Source organism: Schistocerca cancellata, chromosome 7 (assembly GCF_023864275.1).
Source record: "Schistocerca cancellata isolate TAMUIC-IGC-003103 chromosome 7, iqSchCanc2.1, whole genome shotgun sequence".
Lineage (NCBI taxonomy): Eukaryota > Metazoa > Arthropoda > Insecta > Orthoptera > Acrididae > Schistocerca > Schistocerca cancellata.
This window is the reverse complement of record NC_064632.1, coordinates 349,708,464-349,729,161: the sequence shown is the minus strand read 5'-3', so window position 1 is coordinate 349,729,161 and position 20,698 is coordinate 349,708,464. Positions and strand designations below refer to the sequence as shown.

General features: G+C 37.7%; 2 protein-coding genes across 7 annotated transcripts in view; one reads left to right on the top strand and one right to left on the bottom strand.

Annotated features, from left to right (window-relative positions):
- Positions 1-3,530, bottom strand: part of LOC126092574 (proton-coupled amino acid transporter-like protein pathetic) — a 235,089-nt gene extending 231,559 nt beyond the window's left edge. Inside the window, exons 1-2 of one of the 6 annotated variants that reach the window (XM_049908257.1) lie at positions 3,383-3,503; positions 2,765-2,809 (exon numbers count right to left, since the gene is read on the bottom strand). In XM_049908257.1, the coding sequence (XP_049764214.1) occupies positions 2,765-2,797 (33 nt within the window). In that variant the 5' untranslated portion in view covers positions 2,798-2,809; positions 3,383-3,503. Of the gene's footprint in view, positions 1-2,764; positions 2,810-3,382 lie in introns of all 6 variants that reach the window. The other 5 variants (XM_049908258.1, XM_049908253.1, XM_049908254.1 and 2 more) reach the window with 5 other exon arrangements.
- A 2,032-nt stretch (positions 3,531-5,562) lies between these two features.
- The window catches only part of LOC126091884 (uncharacterized), a 59,279-nt gene continuing 44,143 nt past the window's right edge, over positions 5,563-20,698 (top strand). The window contains exon 1 of the mRNA XM_049907171.1: positions 5,563-5,630. The gene's annotated coding sequence lies outside the window, so the exon portion shown is untranslated. The remainder of the gene's footprint in view (positions 5,631-20,698) is intronic.

The following is a 20,698-nucleotide window of genomic DNA, read 5'->3' as shown; positions in this document are numbered from 1 at the left end:
AAGCAAAAATGGTACAAACCAGCATAAATTACAACCAGCTGAATGATTAAGAGTCTTGTGTATATAGGGGCCTATTTTGAAAGGATGTTTCCATCTCCAGAATCAGAAAGCAGTGATTTTTGAACAGTGGATCGAAAGATCGTGTTTGATGAAGCAAGTATTCAAGTCTACACTATTTTTTTCCCACAGCAAGTGGTCCAGTTGGGTTTCCTGGAAATACTTATTATGGATGAATCCCATAATTGGCAAGACAATATAAAATGATGGACAAAAATTGGTGGTCACTGACAGTCAACATATCATCCCTATCCCCACCCCCCTTTCTCTTGATGCTTTTTGAAAGGTAAGAATAGACTTTAATATCAAATTATAAAAGCACAATCTCAGTCACACAAGAATAGACCAGAAAACTGGTCACAACCATTCTAAAGAAGCCACTGTTGCTTTTAGAAAAACTCTGTGAAACCTGAAATAGATTCAACATGCACTGCACTGAAAACTTGTCAAAGTGAATATAAGCTCATAATTTTACCCACTATGCCATCTTGATTCCTTTGAATACAAATATCTGTCCAATGACAGAAGGACAAAGGAAAAGTGGTGTTTGATGTCTGGTCAGTGGAAAGATCATTAAAAATGGAGGGCTAGCTCGGATTGATAAGGGAAGTGGAAGGAAATTGGTTGTGCTCTTCTAAAGGCAATATCCCAGGATTTTTCTTCAGCGATATGAATTTAATTAAATTGCCATCCTCTAAGGGTAAGTGTCAAGTGCCTTAACACTTGTCCACCTTTGTCAATCTTTCCAGATACAGGTCTGGAAAATATGATATTGTAACAAGCGGTTGTGAAATGAGGCACTCGCATAATATAAAGATCATGTGAAACATATCACTACTCAACTTACAAAATATGGCAGAAAATCAGTCATAGCTTTACTGACAAAACCACCTTCATACTTGTTTATGTTATTTGGAGACCAACAGAAAATTTAGCTCAGTATAGAAAGATAGATATTTGAATTACAGTCTCAATGAAAATGATCTGAGCTTTTGCCTGCTGTTACATCTTGCTCTATAAAAATTTTGTAGTAGAAACTATACTTTAGAAGTATTACACTGGCACTCAGTAAAGTATTAATAGCATCTACATATATGTTGTACACCTGACAATCAGTTTCTTTCTTCTATTCACACTTTTTGGAAAATCAATCATTTAGACTTACATGCAGTACAATTATTTGATTTCCTAACCTCTTGATAAATGGAGAACTGTGGTGAAGAGTTTGCATATGTCAACAAGGTTACTTATCTGTTTGTAACTGCTGCAGTTTACAATTTCTTCACTAATAAACAAATTTTTGTGTGCTGTGTATTCTTCATGTACTCAACCTGGATCTGTATACAATTTATTTTCCACCTTTTGAACGAACCTGTTAAATCCTGTGAAGTGTATACGTAAGTATCGTGCTTGTATGGTTTATGAACGAAAGAGATCTATCAATAACCAATAAGATAAAGGTGGAGGACTCAACAAAATAACAGCACAGAACATGAATTATTATTACAGGATCCTGCACAATTATTGTTTACTTATAACTGAAACAGTCTTCTAACTGCCAAGTACTTCAGTAACTTTATATATGTCTCTGCATTTTAAGTGGAGGGAATTCAACAAAAAAAATTCATAATCTGATACAATTAATTTCCCTCCATTGTCTGCATAAGTACCCTACTTCTGTAAACAAAAAGAAACTGGTAGAACTTGCTTTTAAAATAAGTGATAACGCATCATTGCTCACAGTGAAAGAAATTGACTATGAAATTGTTAAGGCTTATTAACTTTTTCCTGCTTGTAAAATTCTTCCACAATTAAATAATTCCTATGTTGCAAGAAAAGACTTACCTGAAAATTGGCAAGGCTTATTACTGTCATCAAACTTGTGACACAGGGCACAATTATGCACATTTAATGTGTACTTACTTCAACAAAAATAGTAGAGCATAATTTTAAAAATTCCTATATATGCCAACTCTACCAAAACAATGTGTAATAACCAGAAATAACAATTCAGTGTAAAGATTCTAAGGGAAATCCTATTTAATTCTGCTGCTGCATTCATAATTAGCATCTAGCAAGCAAGGACAGCTATACATTAATCACTGTGCACTGACATACACACATCTTTCATCCAAATTACTTGTAGCAAATATTTGCTATCTAGGCTTTCTGTGAAAGATGCAAATAAATAAACAAATGAATAAAACCTCTAAGCTAGTATGAAAAGTGAGGGTTCCTTCAAGTGGAATATCTAAGACATGTCCTAACGTGACAATGTGTCTTGTTTCTAACAACACACCGCATTTTTCTAAGAAAATAAGATTTGAATAAATCACATAAAAAGTATTTTCATCATGAATTTAACAGTTCACTAAAATTAACTTCAAAAGACTTAGATTACAACAGACAACAAAAATTTCTTTAAGAAATGCAATGAGAGAAACCTTTGTCACTACATCATCTACACTTCAAAAAAAAAAAAACAAAAAAAAAAAAAAAACAGCGAATATAAAACTATAGTCCTAAACATTTCAGGAAAGCACTATATGATTGCAAGAGTGTAGAGTATGCTGGCACCCAAACAATATAAAGCTGATCCTCGGCATCACAAACATAAAAAACTAAGCAATCACATGTGTAACTAAAGAATCACATGCAATCAAACGTAACTGTGCTTCAAGCAGAACGACCAATTAGATATATTCACTTTTAGTTGTTGTAAAGGAGTGATATCTCCCATGCTGCTTCTCAACTGGTGTGCAGATATGTTGATGACGCCAGTGCGATTGCAAAAACGAAGCAAACACACAACATCAACCAATATATTCATCAAAAGGAAAAGTGCATTTCAGGCATACAAATAATTTAGTCATGTAATATGGAACAACGTCAGTAGTCGCAAACGAAAATTATATTTATTAACATATTGCTTGTGATCTCTCTCCAATAAATATTTCATCGAGCGAAGAAATAATGTCACTACGTTGCAAATATGAACGTTACTTAGTGTAACAACAGTATTAATTGTAAGTCTTTCATAAAAAAAGAGATTTCTCGCAGCAGACGGGATACACACGAGTCGTCAAACTGCTGTTAGAGGCGGTCATATGTCTATTTTCACTTTCTAGGCGATCAGAATTATAGCCAAGCTTCTGGGCCTTGGGTTTATAAGCGAATTTTTGCTTTATTGTTAACAAAGGCGTTCACAAGAAATGTTCCCTGAAGTGGTTAGAATGAGTGAAATACACTTCCAACAACTTAAGAACTATTATAACTCAGAAGCTGCTGACAGATTGCAGGTTAAATAGGTGAAAAACACATTTACCTTGTGAATCCACTAATAATTCAGCAAACCATTCCGATAAACAGCATCCCTACAGTCCTCGGTTTTCGACCTGCCGTAACAAAACAAAGGACCTACCACCACTGTGTTTGTCAATAATCGCAGACGTCCACCTGTCAACTCGCCAAGGCTAAATCCACAGATATCGTCGCATCAAGGCCGAGCGCAGTGTTTACAATATCTTTCAACCCAATGAAACGCTGTGAAGCTTAAAAGTAATGAATACGTCCAGAATGAATTTTGTACGAATACAAACGAGTTACCTGGTTCTAAAAGTAGGAACACAAGACAAGCTATAGCCTGATAAACGCAACTCAAGGCTTCTGTTTGTGATAATGTGGTTTGAACGAACATTTCAGGGGCAGATGATGACACATTCTCGCTAATACTAAATTTTTGTACAGTGATATCAGACCACTGCTGTTGTTATCTCTGTGTGGCTGTGCATGACACACAATGAAATTCGACTGCCCAGAGAGTAGCTCTCACCATACCATTTGGGAATGGTTTAGCTCCTAAAGTAACAAAGAAGGCTTGTAAGTCTTTGAAGTCATCTAAATGCAAAACCTGAATACACAGAATGGTTCTAATCCCATTTACGCTGAAAGAATGTAAATTATTTTTCATGTGTTCCTTCTGCAACAATGCGATAACATTAACCTGACGACATTAGTAATAGTGTGTATCAGGCGTGTATTGACAGTAGTAGGGTAGGTGGGAGTAAACCCCCGCAATTTTAAGTTTTTTCTAATATTGTAATCCATGAAGGGTACATTTTCCTGCGATTTCAAACTGAAGTCACAGGTTGAATTGTTACCTATGACTCATAAAAATTCCAGCTCTGTGCGGGACTTTGCCCCATTGGAAATACGGATGACCGCATAATAAAAATTGTTGAAATAGCCCTTTGTTAACATTGTTGTACTGTAACCAAATTACTCAACAAAATATTGAACTAAAATGTCTTGTAAATTTTGAACGTCATGCTTAAAATACTTGTACAAAAATACTTTCATCTCAACGAAATGAAGATTAGTAGGTTAACCTGAAAGAGTTCAATTACTAAGGTTAAGCTACCTAGGTATCTAGTAACTAGCGTACTTTGTTAGGTCCTCTGATTCTTCCTTCTATGCACCTACGTCACGCGTTCACCGACAGACAATGTGCGTTCACTAGTGTTCTGAGCGCTCCGCTGTGAATATTGTATGCAATACCAACATAATACCCCATCATAGCGAGTCATTTAGTGAATTTTTATTCCATCTCTTGCGAGTTGTCGTGGCCGTGGTAGTGGTGAGCGGAACATTCTACACAAGCAAGCGGGAGACATAATTTGCGGGATACAAGCTTTCACCAAGCGCAAAGCACATGTTTCCACGTACAACTGGCGCTTGCAACCGGCAACAATGCAATTTGTGCTTGTCTCGACCTACGCGAATCGCCACCGTTCGTAAATCGGGCTGTAGCTGCCCATACATTTAGTTACTTGAAGTCGCAGACTCGTGTTCTTCGTCTTCTTTAGAATCTTCTTCGCCAAATAATAAGTCCATATTTGCACTGTGCTACTGTCATGATGTGAGAAGTCTGAATCTGCCTCCGAAGAGTTTGGTCCACTGGCGGATACCGAAAAACCTCAAAGAGGAGGTGCTAAAGATATCTTGAGCTGCCTTTACTTTTACCACAGTATATTATGTTAGACTGTGCTTTTACCATAGTAAAAAAGTAATCGAGTCACATACAAAGCTTAATAAAGTTTTATTTAAACTGATTATACACACATACAGGACAATGCCATCTTATCATATAAAAAATTACAGTTGTGGCTTTCTTTGTTAAATGATGAGTTGTATGCACCTATTCTTCCTGCAAAATTGGTTAATTACATCGTCAATAGGGCAATCAATGTCAGGGTGAGTGTTCAACAGAGCTAAGTCATTAAGTCGATCCTCCTTCATTCTCGATCTCAGCCATGTCTTTGTATTGAAAAACTTCTATCTACTGTAGCAATAGAACCAAATTGAAAACCAATTCAGACTACCATAATTATGATACACGGCAATGTAAAGATCTCCACTTACAAGCTGTAACAAGGACCTGAAGTCAGAAGCATGTATGTAATCAAGGCATCAAACTTTTTAGTGCACTACCAAAACATATCAAAGAGCTGGAAAATGAGGATAAATTTAAAACTGTTATAAAGAATCACATGCTTGACAAATGTTATTACAGTGTAAGTGAATTTCTATGCTCAACTGTATTAGAATATAAAGAACTACATCCTTGACAAATGTTATTACAGCATTAGTTAATATCTCTGCACAACTGTATAAGAATGTATGTTTAAGTTAATGTGACAAATGAAATTACATCAATGAATATGTCTATCAAGCACATAAGAAGATTAAGAACCACATGCTTAACAAATGTCACTACAGTATAAGTGAATAGCTCTGCTCAACTGTGTAAGAATATATGATATCATAAATGTGACAAATGAAATCATATGAAGGAATAGATCTATCAAGAACATAAGAAAATAAGTTATAATTAGTTGTATATTGTATTAAACATCAGATAGATTCATACGAATTCAGCATAGAAAAATTGTTGTAAAGATACTGTATAGTTGTTAAAATGTATTCTGCCAAATCCTATATCACAAATGTGATCATTGGGATGATAATAAATAAATAAATAGATGCAGGTGGGCTAGCAAATACTTCGTACAGAGTGTGCAAAGTAAGATAGTCAGATCTAGGACAAACAATCAACGCTTGCATGACAGAATCACGATCATTAAGGGCGTTTATGCTCTAGCTACATAGGAAAGTACAACTACTCGATTAAGTCGTGTCAACTGACGAAAGAAACGAATATCGAGTAGCGTGTGGGCTTACTGGGGTGGGGCGGGGGGCGAACGAACCGCACATGTATCAACCACTGGTTTGATCTGTTTTCTTCTTTTTTTTTGGCACAGATGCAGTGAAATTAGGCTCACTTCTTTTTGTTTCTGTAGCACGCTCTTTTTTTTCTTTGCCACGTCCCTTCTCAGTAGCAAGCTTTTCTTTCTGCATGCTTTCTTGTTCCATTCGTTCTTTATTGGGTGTCGACGTCAGGAGCACAGAAGGAATGCCTCGCCGGAAAGTTTTCTCTAAATCTTTATTTTACACAGTGGAATTATACCTTCAGGTGAGATAATCTGAAGCGGCATGGGTCGAATGTCATTTTACGCGGGGGTTATCATTGAAGAATGGAGCTACGGGGATTTATCCCGAATCACCCGCGTGAATTTGCCCCATTTAGTCATTTTCTGACAAACGCGCCTTTGTTGATTTCGAGAGCCAAATGGAACAATTATTTCCAAACGAAAGTTAAGCCTAAATGCAGTACTGTCAACAAATAATTCGTTGATTCTTCTTTTCAAACCCCACATAATGCGATGTTCAAGTAAAACATGAGAAAAGTTATACGTAAGTAGTATAAAACAGACTGAAGTCATTTTTTCACCTCTGGAGTGACCTGCTGGGACGAACTTTCGTGGATCAATAAACTGCAATACAACAAACCTGCCACAGGGTGGTCAAAACCTGAATCGATGACATTCATTTCAATTCAATTCAATTTTTTTATTAATCCGTTAATAGTATACCTTGTATGGAGGTAGTCAATTCATAGCCAAGGCTGGTTACAATAAAATTTCTTGTAATTAAGTTGTTTACAATCTTACATAGAAATACAATCATGTTACATCAGTATATGTAAATCTTTTTACGTTTTCATATTCAGATATCCTTCAGTGTTATAAAAGCCATGCATTTAAAAACTCAGTGTGGGGTTTTACCCCCACGCATGGCTTTATCCCCCACCCACCCTATTTGTCGGTCCACTTAGTAAACATAAATTTTGTAAAGCCATAAAACTTCGTTTCCTAATACAACTTCTCTACTTTATGACTTGTGTGATACCTTGTATCTAATTTTATTACCATACTACAGTAGCTCAGGGGCGATGGCAACAGGGGGGGGGGGGGGGGGGGGGGGAGGCTATGGGGGCTAGAGCCCCTCCCCCCAAATGGAGTATATCATAATACACTTAACAAAATTACCGGTACTTAAGAAATCAGTGAATATATTACTTCAAGAGATTCAATCATTGTTTTTATAATTATGTAGCAATGAAGGTTGCGATGTATTTCAAATACATTTTAACAAAAGAATAAGAGAAGAAAATAACTTCATATCCAAACCAATAAATAGCATTTAACTTACAATGGGTGTCTTATTATTTATTAATATACATTGGATGTATATTAATGTACAAGTACCGGTCACAATAATCAAGAAAGCTAAATATGCAGAGTATGCCTACCAACACTTAAATTGCTGACCCCAGACAAAAACTTCAAAATCATCGGACTTCTGGGTCAAATCGTATTATTTTCCCAGGCACACACATTCTGTAGACACAATTTTAATCTGAACTCCAGAACAGTTACCAAAAACTACTTTTAGCAACACCAAATTTTACCAATTTGTCAGTGGAGACCCCCAACTCTCCTTTTCAGCGATATTCCATTCCCCAACCACCCCTTCCCGCCATTAGCGCCCCCCCTCCCCCCCAGCCCCGCACCAACATCTAGAATCACCCCTGCTACTTGCTACAGTTCCATTCCAGCAAGACAAACTGCTTTACTTGTTGCTGTTAATGTTGTGTTAAAAATGAATCCATTGAAACGTGAGAAAACAGATAATGTGTTTGCACTTGTTCATTTGCAGTTGATGCACACAGGGCATCAGTTTCATGCACCGCACATGTATCAACCACTGGTTTGATCTGTTTTCTTCTTTTTTTTTGGCACAGATGCAGTGAAATTAGGCTCACTTCTTTTTGTTTCTGTAGCACGCTCTTTTTTTTCTTTGCCACGTCCCTTCTCAGTAGCAAGCTTTTCTTTCTGCATGCTTTCTTGTTCCATTCGTTCTTTATTGGGTGTCGACGTCAGGAGCACAGAAGGAATGCTTTGCCGGAAAGTTTTCTCTAAATCTTTATTTTACACAGTGGAATTATACCTTCAGGTGAGATAATCTGAAGCGGCATGGGTCGAATGTCATTTTACGCGGGGGTTATCATTGAAGAATGGAGCTACGGGGATTTATCCCGAATCACCCGTGTGAATTTGCCCCATTTAGTCATTTTCTGACAAACGCGCCTTTGTTGATTTCGAGAGCCAAATGGAACAATTATTTCCAAACGAAAGTTAAGCCTAAATGCAGTACTGTCAACAAATAATTCGTTGATTCTTCTTTTCAAACCCCACATAATGCGATGTTCAAGTAAAACATGAGAAAAGTTATACGTAAGTAGTATAAAACAGACTGAAGTCATTTTTTCACCTCTGGAGTGACCTGCTGGGACGAACTTTCGTGGATCAATAAACTGCAATACAACAAACCTGCCACAGGGTGGTCAAAACCTGAATCGATGACATTCATTTCAATTCAATTCAATTTTTTTATTAATCCGTTAATAGTATACCTTGTATGGAGGTAGTCAATTCATAGCCAAGGCTGGTTACAATAAAATTTCTTGTAATTAAGTTGTTTACAATCTTACATAGAAATACAATCATGTTACATCAGTATATGTAAATCTTTTTACGTTTTCATATTCAGATATCCTTCAGTGCTATAAAAGCCATGCATTTAAAAACTCAGTGTGGGGTTTTACCCCCACGCATGGCTTTATCCCCCACCCACCCTATTTGTCGGTCCACTTAGTAAACATAAATTTTGTAAAGCCATAAAACTTCGTTTCCTAATACAACTTCTCTACTTTATGACTTGTGTGATACCTTGTATCTAATTTTATTACCATACTACAGTAGCTCAGGGGCGATGGCAACAGGGGGGGGGGGGGGGGGGAGGCTATGGGGGCTAGAGCCCCTCCCCCCAAATGGAGTATATCATAATACACTTAACAAAATTACCGGTACTTAAGAAATCAGTGAATATATTACTTCAAGAGATTCAATCATTGTTTTTATAATTATGTAGCAATGAAGGTTGCGATGTATTTCAAATACATTTTAACAAAAGAATAAGAGAAGAAAATAACTTCATATCCAAACCAATAAATAGCATTTAACTTACAATGGGTGTCTTATTATTTATTAATATACATTGGATGTATATTAATGTACAAGTACCGGTCACAATAATCAAGAAAGCTAAATATGCAGAGTATGCCTACCAACACTTAAATTGCTGACCCCAGACAAAAACTTCAAAATCGTCGGACTTCTGGGTCAAATCGTATTATTTTCCCAGGCACACACATTCTGTAGACACAATTTTAATCTGAACTCCAGAACAGTTACCAAAAACTACTTTTAGCAACACCAAATTTTACCAATTTGTCAGTGGAGACCCCCAACTCTCCTTTTCAGCGATATTCCATTCCCCAACCACCCCTTCCCGCCATTAGCGCCCCCCCTCCCCCCCAGCCCCGCACCAACATCTAGAATCACCCCTGCTACTTGCTACAGTTCCATTCCAGCAAGACAAACTGCTTTACTTGTTGCTGTTAATGTTGTGTTAAAAATGAATCCATTGAAACGTGAGAAAACAGATAATGTGTTTGCACTTGTTCATTTGCAGTTGATGCACACAGGGCATCAGTTTCATGCACCGCACATGTATCAACCACTGGTTTGATCTGTTTTCTTCTTTTTTTTTGGCACAGATGCAGTGAAATTAGGCTCACTTCTTTTTGTTTCTGTAGCACGCTCTTTTTTTTCTTTGCCACGTCCCTTCTCAGTAGCAAGCTTTTCTTTCTGCATGCTTTCTTGTTCCATTCGTTCTTTATTGGGTGTCGACGTCAGGAGCACAGAAGGAATGCCTCGCCGGAAAGTTTTCTCTAAATCTTTATTTTACACAGTGGAATTATACCTTCAGGTGAGATAATCTGAAGCGGCATGGGTCGAATGTCATTTTACGCGGGGGTTATCATTGAAGAATGGAGCTACGGGGATTTATCCCGAATCACCCGCGTGAATTTGCCCCATTTAGTCATTTTCTGACAAACGCGCCTTTGTTGATTTCGAGAGCCAAATGGAACAATTATTTCCAAACGAAAGTTAAGCCTAAATGCAGTACTGTCAACAAATAATTCGTTGATTCTTCTTTTCAAACCCCACATAATGCGATGTTCAAGTAAAACATGAGAAAAGTTATACGTAAGTAGTATAAAACAGACTGAAGTCATTTTTTCACCTCTGGAGTGACCTGCTGGGACGAACTTTCGTGGATCAATAAACTGCAATACAACAAACCTGCCACAGGGTGGTCAAAACCTGAATCGATGACATTCATTTCAATTCAATTCAATTTTTTTATTAATCCGTTAATAGTATACCTTGTATGGAGGTAGTCAATTCATAGCCAAGGCTGGTTACAATAAAATTTCTTGTAATTAAGTTGTTTACAATCTTACATAGAAATACAATCATGTTACATCAGTATATGTAAATCTTTTTACGTTTTCATATTCAGATATCCTTCAGTGTTATAAAAGCCATGCATTTAAAAACTCAGTGTGGGGTTTTACCCCCACGCATGGCTTTATCCCCCACCCACCCTATTTGTCGGTCCACTTAGTAAACATAAATTTTGTAAAGCCATAAAACTTCGTTTCCTAATACAACTTCTCTACTTTATGACTTGTGTGATACCTTGTATCTAATTTTATTACCATACTACAGTAGCTCAGGGGCGATGGCAACAGGGGGGGGGGGGGGGGGGAGGCTATGGGGGCTAGAGCCCCTCCCCCCAAATGGAGTATATCATAATACACTTAACAAAATTACCGGTACTTAAGAAATCAGTGAATATATTACTTCAAGAGATTCAATCATTGTTTTTATAATTATGTAGCAATGAAGGTTGCGATGTATTTCAAATACATTTTAACAAAAGAATAAGAGAAGAAAATAACTTCATATCCAAACCAATAAATAGCATTTAACTTACAATGGGTGTCTTATTATTTATTAATATACATTGGATGTATATTAATGTACAAGTACCGGTCACAATAATCAAGAAAGCTAAATATGCAGAGTATGCCTACCAACACTTAAATTGCTGACCCCAGACAAAAACTTCAAAATCGTCGGACTTCTGGGTCAAATCGTATTATTTTCCCAGGCACACACATTCTGTAGACACAATTTTAATCTGAACTCCAGAACAGTTACCAAAAACTACTTTTAGCAACACCAAATTTTACCAATTTGTCAGTGGAGACCCCCAACTCTCCTTTTCAGCGATATTCCATTCCCCAACCACCCCTTCCCGCCATTAGCGCCCCCCCTCCCCCCCAGCCCCGCACCAACATCTAGAATCACCCCTGCTACTTGCTACAGTTCCATTCCAGCAAGACAAACTGCTTTACTTGTTGCTGTTAATGTTGTGTTAAAAATGAATCCATTGAAACGTGAGAAAACAGATAATGTGTTTGCACTTGTTCATTTGCAGTTGATGCACACAGGGCATCAGTTTCATGCACCGCACATGTATCAACCACTGGTTTGATCTGTTTTCTTCTTTTTTTTTGGCACAGATGCAGTGAAATTAGGCTCACTTCTTTTTGTTTCTGTAGCACGCTCTTTTTTTTCTTTGCCACGTCCCTTCTCAGTAGCAAGCTTTTCTTTCTGCATGCTTTCTTGTTCCATTCGTTCTTTATTGGGTGTCGACGTCAGGAGCACAGAAGGAATGCTTTGCCGGAAAGTTTTCTCTAAATCTTTATTTTACACAGTGGAATTATACCTTCAGGTGAGATAATCTGAAGCGGCATGGGTCGAATGTCATTTTACGCGGGGGTTATCATTGAAGAATGGAGCTACGGGGATTTATCCCGAATCACCCGCGTGAATTTGCCCCATTTAGTCATTTTCTGACAAACGCGCCTTTGTTGATTTCGAGAGCCAAATGGAACAATTATTTCCAAACGAAAGTTAAGCCTAAATGCAGTACTGTCAACAAATAATTCGTTGATTCTTCTTTTCAAACCCCACATAATGCGATGTTCAAGTAAAACATGAGAAAAGTTATACGTAAGTAGTATAAAACAGACTGAAGTCATTTTTTCACCTCTGGAGTGACCTGCTGGGACGAACTTTCGTGGATCAATAAACTGCAATACAACAAACCTGCCACAGGGTGGTCAAAACCTGAATCGATGACATTCATTTCAATTCAATTCAATTTTTTTATTAATCCGTTAATAGTATACCTTGTATGGAGGTAGTCAATTCATAGCCAAGGCTGGTTACAATAAAATTTCTTGTAATTAAGTTGTTTACAATCTTACATAGAAATACAATCATGTTACATCAGTATATGTAAATCTTTTTACGTTTTCATATTCAGATATCCTTCAGTGTTATAAAAGCCATGCATTTAAAAACTCAGTGTGGGGTTTTACCCCCACGCATGGCTTTATCCCCCACCCACCCTATTTGTCGGTCCACTTAGTAAACATAAATTTTGTAAAGCCATAAAACTTCGTTTCCTAATACAACTTCTCTACTTTATGACTTGTGTGATACCTTGTATCTAATTTTATTACCATACTACAGTAGCTCAGGGGCGATGGCAACAGGGGGGGGGGGGGGGAGGCTATGGGGGCTAGAGCCCCTCCCCCCAAATGGAGTATATCATAATACACTTAACAAAATTACCGGTACTTAAGAAATCAGTGAATATATTACTTCAAGAGATTCAATCATTGTTTTTATAATTATGTAGCAATGAAGGTTGCGATGTATTTCAAATACATTTTAACAAAAGAATAAGAGAAGAAAATAACTTCATATCAAAACCAATAAATAGCATTTAACTTACAATGGGTGTCTTATTATTTATTAATATACATTGGATGTATATTAATGTACAAGTACCGGTCACAATAATCAAGAAAGCTAAATATGCAGAGTATGCCTACCAACACTTAAATTGCTGACCCCAGACAAAAACTTCAAAATCATCGGACTTCTGGGTCAAATCGTATTATTTTCCCAGGCACACACATTCTGTAGACACAATTTTAATCTGAACTCCAGAACAGTTACCAAAAACTACTTTTAGCAACACCAAATTTTACCAATTTGTCAGTGGAGACCCCCAACTCTCCTTTTCAGCGATATTCCATTCCCCAACCACCCCTTCCCGCCATTAGCGCCCCCCCTCCCCCCCAGCCCCGCACCAACATCTAGAATCACCCCTGCTACTTGCTACAGTTCCATTCCAGCAAGACAAACTGCTTTACTTGTTGCTGTTAATGTTGTGTTAAAAATGAATCCATTGAAACGTGAGAAAACAGATAATGTGTTTGCACTTGTTCATTTGCAGTTGATGCACACAGGGCATCAGTTTCATGCACCGCACATGTATCAACCACTGGTTTGATCTGTTTTCTTCTTTTTTTTTGGCACAGATGCAGTGAAATTAGGCTCACTTCTTTTTGTTTCTGTAGCACGCTCTTTTTTTTCTTTGCCACGTCCCTTCTCAGTAGCAAGCTTTTCTTTCTGCATGCTTTCTTGTTCCATTCGTTCTTTATTGGGTGTCGACGTCAGGAGCACAGAAGGAATGCTTTGCCGGAAAGTTTTCTCTAAATCTTTATTTTACACAGTGGAATTATACCTTCAGGTGAGATAATCTGAAGCGGCATGGGTCGAATGTCATTTTACGCGGGGGTTATCATTGAAGAATGGAGCTACGGGGATTTATCCCGAATCACCCGTGTGAATTTGCCCCATTTAGTCATTTTCTGACAAACGCGCCTTTGTTGATTTCGAGAGCCAAATGGAACAATTATTTCCAAACGAAAGTTAAGCCTAAATGCAGTACTGTCAACAAATAATTCGTTGATTCTTCTTTTCAAACCCCACATAATGCGATGTTCAAGTAAAACATGAGAAAAGTTATACGTAAGTAGTATAAAACAGACTGAAGTCATTTTTTCACCTCTGGAGTGACCTGCTGGGACGAACTTTCGTGGATCAATAAACTGCAATACAACAAACCTGCCACAGGGTGGTCAAAACCTGAATCGATGACATTCATTTCAATTCAATTCAATTTTTTTATTAATCCGTTAATAGTATACCTTGTATGGAGGTAGTCAATTCATAGCCAAGGCTGGTTACAATAAAATTTCTTGTAATTAAGTTGTTTACAATCTTACATAGAAATACAATCATGTTACATCAGTATATGTAAATCTTTTTACGTTTTCATATTCAGATATCCTTCAGTGTTATAAAAGCCATGCATTTAAAAACTCAGTGTGGGGTTTTACCCCCACGCATGGCTTTATCCCCCACCCACCCTATTTGTCGGTCCACTTAGTAAACATAAATTTTGTAAAGCCATAAAACTTCGTTTCCTAATACAACTTCTCTACTTTATGACTTGTGTGATACCTTGTATCTAATTTTATTACCATACTACAGTAGCTCAGGGGCGATGGCAACAGGGGGGGGGGGGGGGGGGGGGAGGCTATGGGGGCTAGAGCCCCTCCCCCCAAATGGAGTATATCATAATACACTTAACAAAATTACCGGTACTTAAGAAATCAGTGAATATATTACTTCAAGAGATTCAATCATTGTTTTTATAATTATGTAGCAATGAAGGTTGCGATGTATTTCAAATACATTTTAACAAAAGAATAAGAGAAGAAAATAACTTCATATCCAAACCAATAAATAGCATTTAACTTACAATGGGTGTCTTATTATTTATTAATATACATTGGATGTATATTAATGTACAAGTACCGGTCACAATAATCAAGAAAGCTAAATATGCAGAGTATGCCTACCAACACTTAAATTGCTGACCCCAGACAAAAACTTCAAAATCGTCGGACTTCTGGGTCAAATCGTATTATTTTCCCAGGCACACACATTCTGTAGACACAATTTTAATCTGAACTCCAGAACAGTTACCAAAAACTACTTTTAGCAACACCAAATTTTACCAATTTGTCAGTGGAGACCCCCAACTCTCCTTTTCAGCGATATTCCATTCCCCAACCACCCCTTCCCGCCATTAGCGCCCCCCCTCCCCCCCAGCCCCGCACCAACATCTAGAATCACCCCTGCTACTTGCTACAGTTCCATTCCAGCAAGACAAACTGCTTTACTTGTTGCTGTTAATGTTGTGTTAAAAATGAATCCATTGAAACGTGAGAAAACAGATAATGTGTTTGCACTTGTTCATTTGCAGTTGATGCACACAGGGCATCAGTTTCATGCACCGCACATGTATCAACCACTGGTTTGATCTGTTTTCTTCTTTTTTTTTGGCACAGATGCAGTGAAATTAGGCTCACTTCTTTTTGTTTCTGTAGCACGCTCTTTTTTTTCTTTGCCACGTCCCTTCTCAGTAGCAAGCTTTTCTTTCTGCATGCTTTCTTGTTCCATTCGTTCTTTATTGGGTGTCGACGTCAGGAGCACAGAAGGAATGCCTCGCCGGAAAGTTTTCTCTAAATCTTTATTTTACACAGTGGAATTATACCTTCAGGTGAGATAATCTGAAGCGGCATGGGTCGAATGTCATTTTACGCGGGGGTTATCATTGAAGAATGGAGCTACGGGGATTTATCCCGAATCACCCGCGTGAATTTGCCCCATTTAGTCATTTTCTGACAAACGCGCCTTTGTTGATTTCGAGAGCCAAATGGAACAATTATTTCCAAACGAAAGTTAAGCCTAAATGCAGTACTGTCAACAAATAATTCGTTGATTCTTCTTTTCAAACCCCACATAATGCGATGTTCAAGTAAAACATGAGAAAAGTTATACGTAAGTAGTATAAAACAGACTGAAGTCATTTTTTCACCTCTGGAGTGACCTGCTGGGACGAACTTTCGTGGATCAATAAACTGCAATACAACAAACCTGCCACAGGGTGGTCAAAACCTGAATCGATGACATTCATTTCAATTCAATTCAATTTTTTTATTAATCCGTTAATAGTATACCTTGTATGGAGGTAGTCAATTCATAGCCAAGGCTGGTTACAATAAAATTTCTTGTAATTAAGTTGTTTACAATCTTACATAGAAATACAATCATGTTACATCAGTATATGTAAATCTTTTTACGTTTTCATATTCAGATATCCTTCAGTGTTATAAAAGCCATGCATTTAAAAACTCAGTGTGGGGTTTTACCCCCACGCATGGCTTTATCCCCCACCCACCCTATTTGTCGGTCCACTTAGTAAACATAAATTTTGTAAAGCCATAAAACTTCGTTTCCTAATACAACTTCTCTACTTTATGACTTGTGTGATACCTTGTATCTAATTTTATTACCATACTACAGTAGCTCAGGGGCGATGGCAACAGGGGGGGGGGGGGGGGGAGGCTATGGGGGCTAGAGCCCCTCCCCCCAAATGGAGTATATCATAATACACTTAACAAAATTACCGGTACTTAAGAAATCAGTGAATATATTACTTCAAGAGATTCAATCATTGTTTTTATAATTATGTAGCAATGAAGGTTGCGATGTATTTCAAATACATTTTAACAAAAGAATAAGAGAAGAAAATAACTTCATATCCAAACCAATAAATAGCATTTAACTTACAATGGGTGTCTTATTATTTATTAATATACATTGGATGTATATTAATGTACAAGTACCGGTCACAATAATCAAGAAAGCTAAATATGCAGAGTATGCCTACCAACACTTAAATTGCTGACCCCAGACAAAAACTTCAAAATCGTCGGACTTCTGGGTCAAATCGTATTATTTTCCCAGGCACACACATTCTGTAGACACAATTTTAATCTGAACTCCAGAACAGTTACCAAAAACTACTTTTAGCAACACCAAATTTTACCAATTTGTCAGTGGAGACCCCCAACTCTCCTTTTCAGCGATATTCCATTCCCCAACCACCCCTTCCCGCCATTAGCGCCCCCCCTCCCCCCCCAGCCCCGCACCAACATCTAGAATCACCCCTGCTACTTGCTACAGTTCCATTCCAGCAAGACAAACTGCTTTACTTGTTGCTGTTAATGTTGTGTTAAAAATGAATCCATTGAAACGTGAGAAAACAGATAATGTGTTTGCACTTGTTCATTTGCAGTTGATGCACACAGGGCATCAGTTTCATGCACCGCACATGTATCAACCACTGGTTTGATCTGTTTTCTTCTTTTTTTTTGGCACAGATGCAGTGAAATTAGGCTCACTTCTTTTTGTTTCTGTAGCACGCTCTTTTTTTTCTTTGCCACGTCCCTTCTCAGTAGCAAGCTTTTCTTTCTGCATGCTTTCTTGTTCCATTCGTTCTTTATTGGGTGTCGACGTCAGGAGCACAGAAGGAATGCTTTGCCGGAAAGTTTTCTCTAAATCTTTATTTTACACAGTGGAATTATACCTTCAGGTGAGATAATCTGAAGCGGCATGGGTCGAATGTCATTTTACGCGGGGGTTATCATTGAAGAATGGAGCTACGGGGATTTATCCCGAATCACCCGCGTGAATTTGCCCCATTTAGTCATTTTCTGACAAACGCGCCTTTGTTGATTTCGAGAGCCAAATGGAACAATTATTTCCAAACGAAAGTTAAGCCTAAATGCAGTACTGTCAACAAATAATTCGTTGATTCTTCTTTTCAAACCCCACATAATGCGATGTTCAAGTAAAACATGAGAAAAGTTATACGTAAGTAGTATAAAAACAGACTGAAGTCATTTTTTTCACCTCTGGAGTGACCTGCTGGGACGAACTTTCGTGGATCAATAAACTGCAATACAACAAACCTGCCACAGGGTGGTCAAAACCTGAATCGATGACATTCATTTCAATTCAATTCAATTTTTTTATTAATCCGTTAATAGTATACCTTGTATGGAGGTAGTCAATTCATAGCCAAGGCTGGTTACAATAAAATTTCTTGTAATTAAGTTGTTTACAATCTTACATAGAAATACAATCATGTTACATCAGTATATGTAAATCTTTTTACGTTTTCATATTCAGATATCCTTCAGTGTTATAAAAGCCATGCATTTAAAAACTCAGTGTGGGGTTTTTACCCCCCACGCATGGCTTTATCCCCCACCCACCCTATTTGTCGGTCCACTTAGTAAACATAAATTTTGTAAAGCCATAAAACTTCGTTTCCTAATACAACTTCTCTACTTTATGACTTGTGTGATAGCTTGTATCTAATTTTATTACCATACTACAGTAGCTCAGGGGCGATGGCAACAGGGGGGGGGGGGGGGAGGCTATGGGGGCTAGAGCCCCTCCCCCCAAATGGAGTATATCATAATACACTTAACAAAATTACCGGTACTTAAGAAATCAGTGAATATATTACTTCAAGAGATTCAATCATTGTTTTTATAATTATGTAGCAATGAAGGTTGCGATGTATTTCAAATACATTTTAACAAAAGAATAAGAGAAGAAAATAACTTCATATCCAAACCAATAAATAGCATTTAACTTACAATGGGTGTCTTATTATTTATTAATATACATTGGATGTATATTAATGTACAAGTACCGGTCACAATAATCAAGAAAGCTAAATATGCAGAGTATGCCTACCAACACTTAAATTGCTGACCCCAGACAAAAACTTCAAAATCGTCGGACTTCTGGGTCAAATCGTATTATTTTCCCAGGCACACACATTCTGTAGACACAATTTTAATCTGAACTCCAGAACAGTTACCAAAAACTACTTTTAGCAACACCAAATTTTACCAATTTGTCAGTGGAGACCCCCAACTCTCCTTTTCAGCGATATTCCATTCCCCAACCACCCCTTCCCGCCATTAGCGCCCCCCCCTCCCCCCCCAGCCCCGCACCAACCATCTAGAATCACCCCTGCTACTTGCTACAGTTCCATTACAGCAAGACAAAACTGCTTTACTTGTTGCTGTTAATGTGTGTTAAAAATGAATCCATTGAAACGTGAGAAAACAGATAATGTGTTTGCACTTGTTCATTTGCAGTTGATGCACACAGGGCATCAGTTTCATGCACCGCACATGTATCAACCACTGGTTTGATCTGTTTTCTTCTTTTTTTTTGGCACAGATGCAGTGAAATTAGGCTCACTTCTTTTTGTTTCTGTAGCACGCTCTTTTTTTTTCTTTTGCCACGTCCCTTCTCAGTAGCAAGCTTTTCTTTCTGCATGCTTTCTTGTTCCATTCGTTCTTTATTGGGTGTCGACGTCAGGAGCACAGAAGGAATGCTTTGCCGGAAAGTTTTCTCTAAATCTTTATTTTACACAGTGGAATTATACCTTCAGGTGAGATAATCTGAAGCGGCATGGGTCGAATGTCATTTTACGCGGGGGTTATCATTGAAGAATGGAGCTACGGGGATTTATCCCGAATCACCCGCCCGTGAATTTGCCCCATTTAGTCATTTTCTGACAAACGCGCCTTTGTTGATTTCGAGAGCCAAATGGAACAATTATTTCCAAACGAAAGTTAAGCCTAAATGCAGTACTGTCAACAAATAATTCGTTGATTCTTCTTTTCAAAACCCCACATAATGCGATGTTCAAGTAAAACATGAGAAAAGTTATACGTAAGTAGTATAAAACAGACTGAAGTCATTTTTTCACCTCTGGAGTGACCTGCTGGGACGAACTTTCGTGGATCAATAAACTGCAATACAAACAAAACCTGCCACAGGGGTGGTCAAAACCTGAATCGATGACATTCATTTCAATTCAATTCAATTTTTTTATTAATCCGTTAATAGTATACCTTGTATGGAGGTAGTCAATTCATAGCCAAGGCTGGTTACAATAAAATTTCTTGTAATTAAGTTGTTTACAATCTTACATAGAAATACAATCATGTTACATCAGTATATGTAAATCTTTTTACGTTTTCATATTCAGATATCCTTCAGTGTTATAAAAGCCATGCATTTAAAAACTCAGTGTGGGGTTTTTACCCCCACGCATGGCTTTATCCCCCACCCACCCTATTTGTCGGTCCACTTAGTAAACATAAATTTTGTAAAGCCATAAAACTTCGTTTCCTAATACAACTTCTCTACTTTATGACTTGTGTGATAGCTTGTATCTAATTTTATTACCATACTACAGTAGCTCAGGGGCGATGGCAACAGGGGGGGGGGTGGGGGGGGAGGCTATGGGGGCTAGAGCCCCCTCCCCCCAAACACTTAACAAAATTACCGGTACTTAAGAAATCAGTGAATATATTACTTCAAGAGATTCAATCATT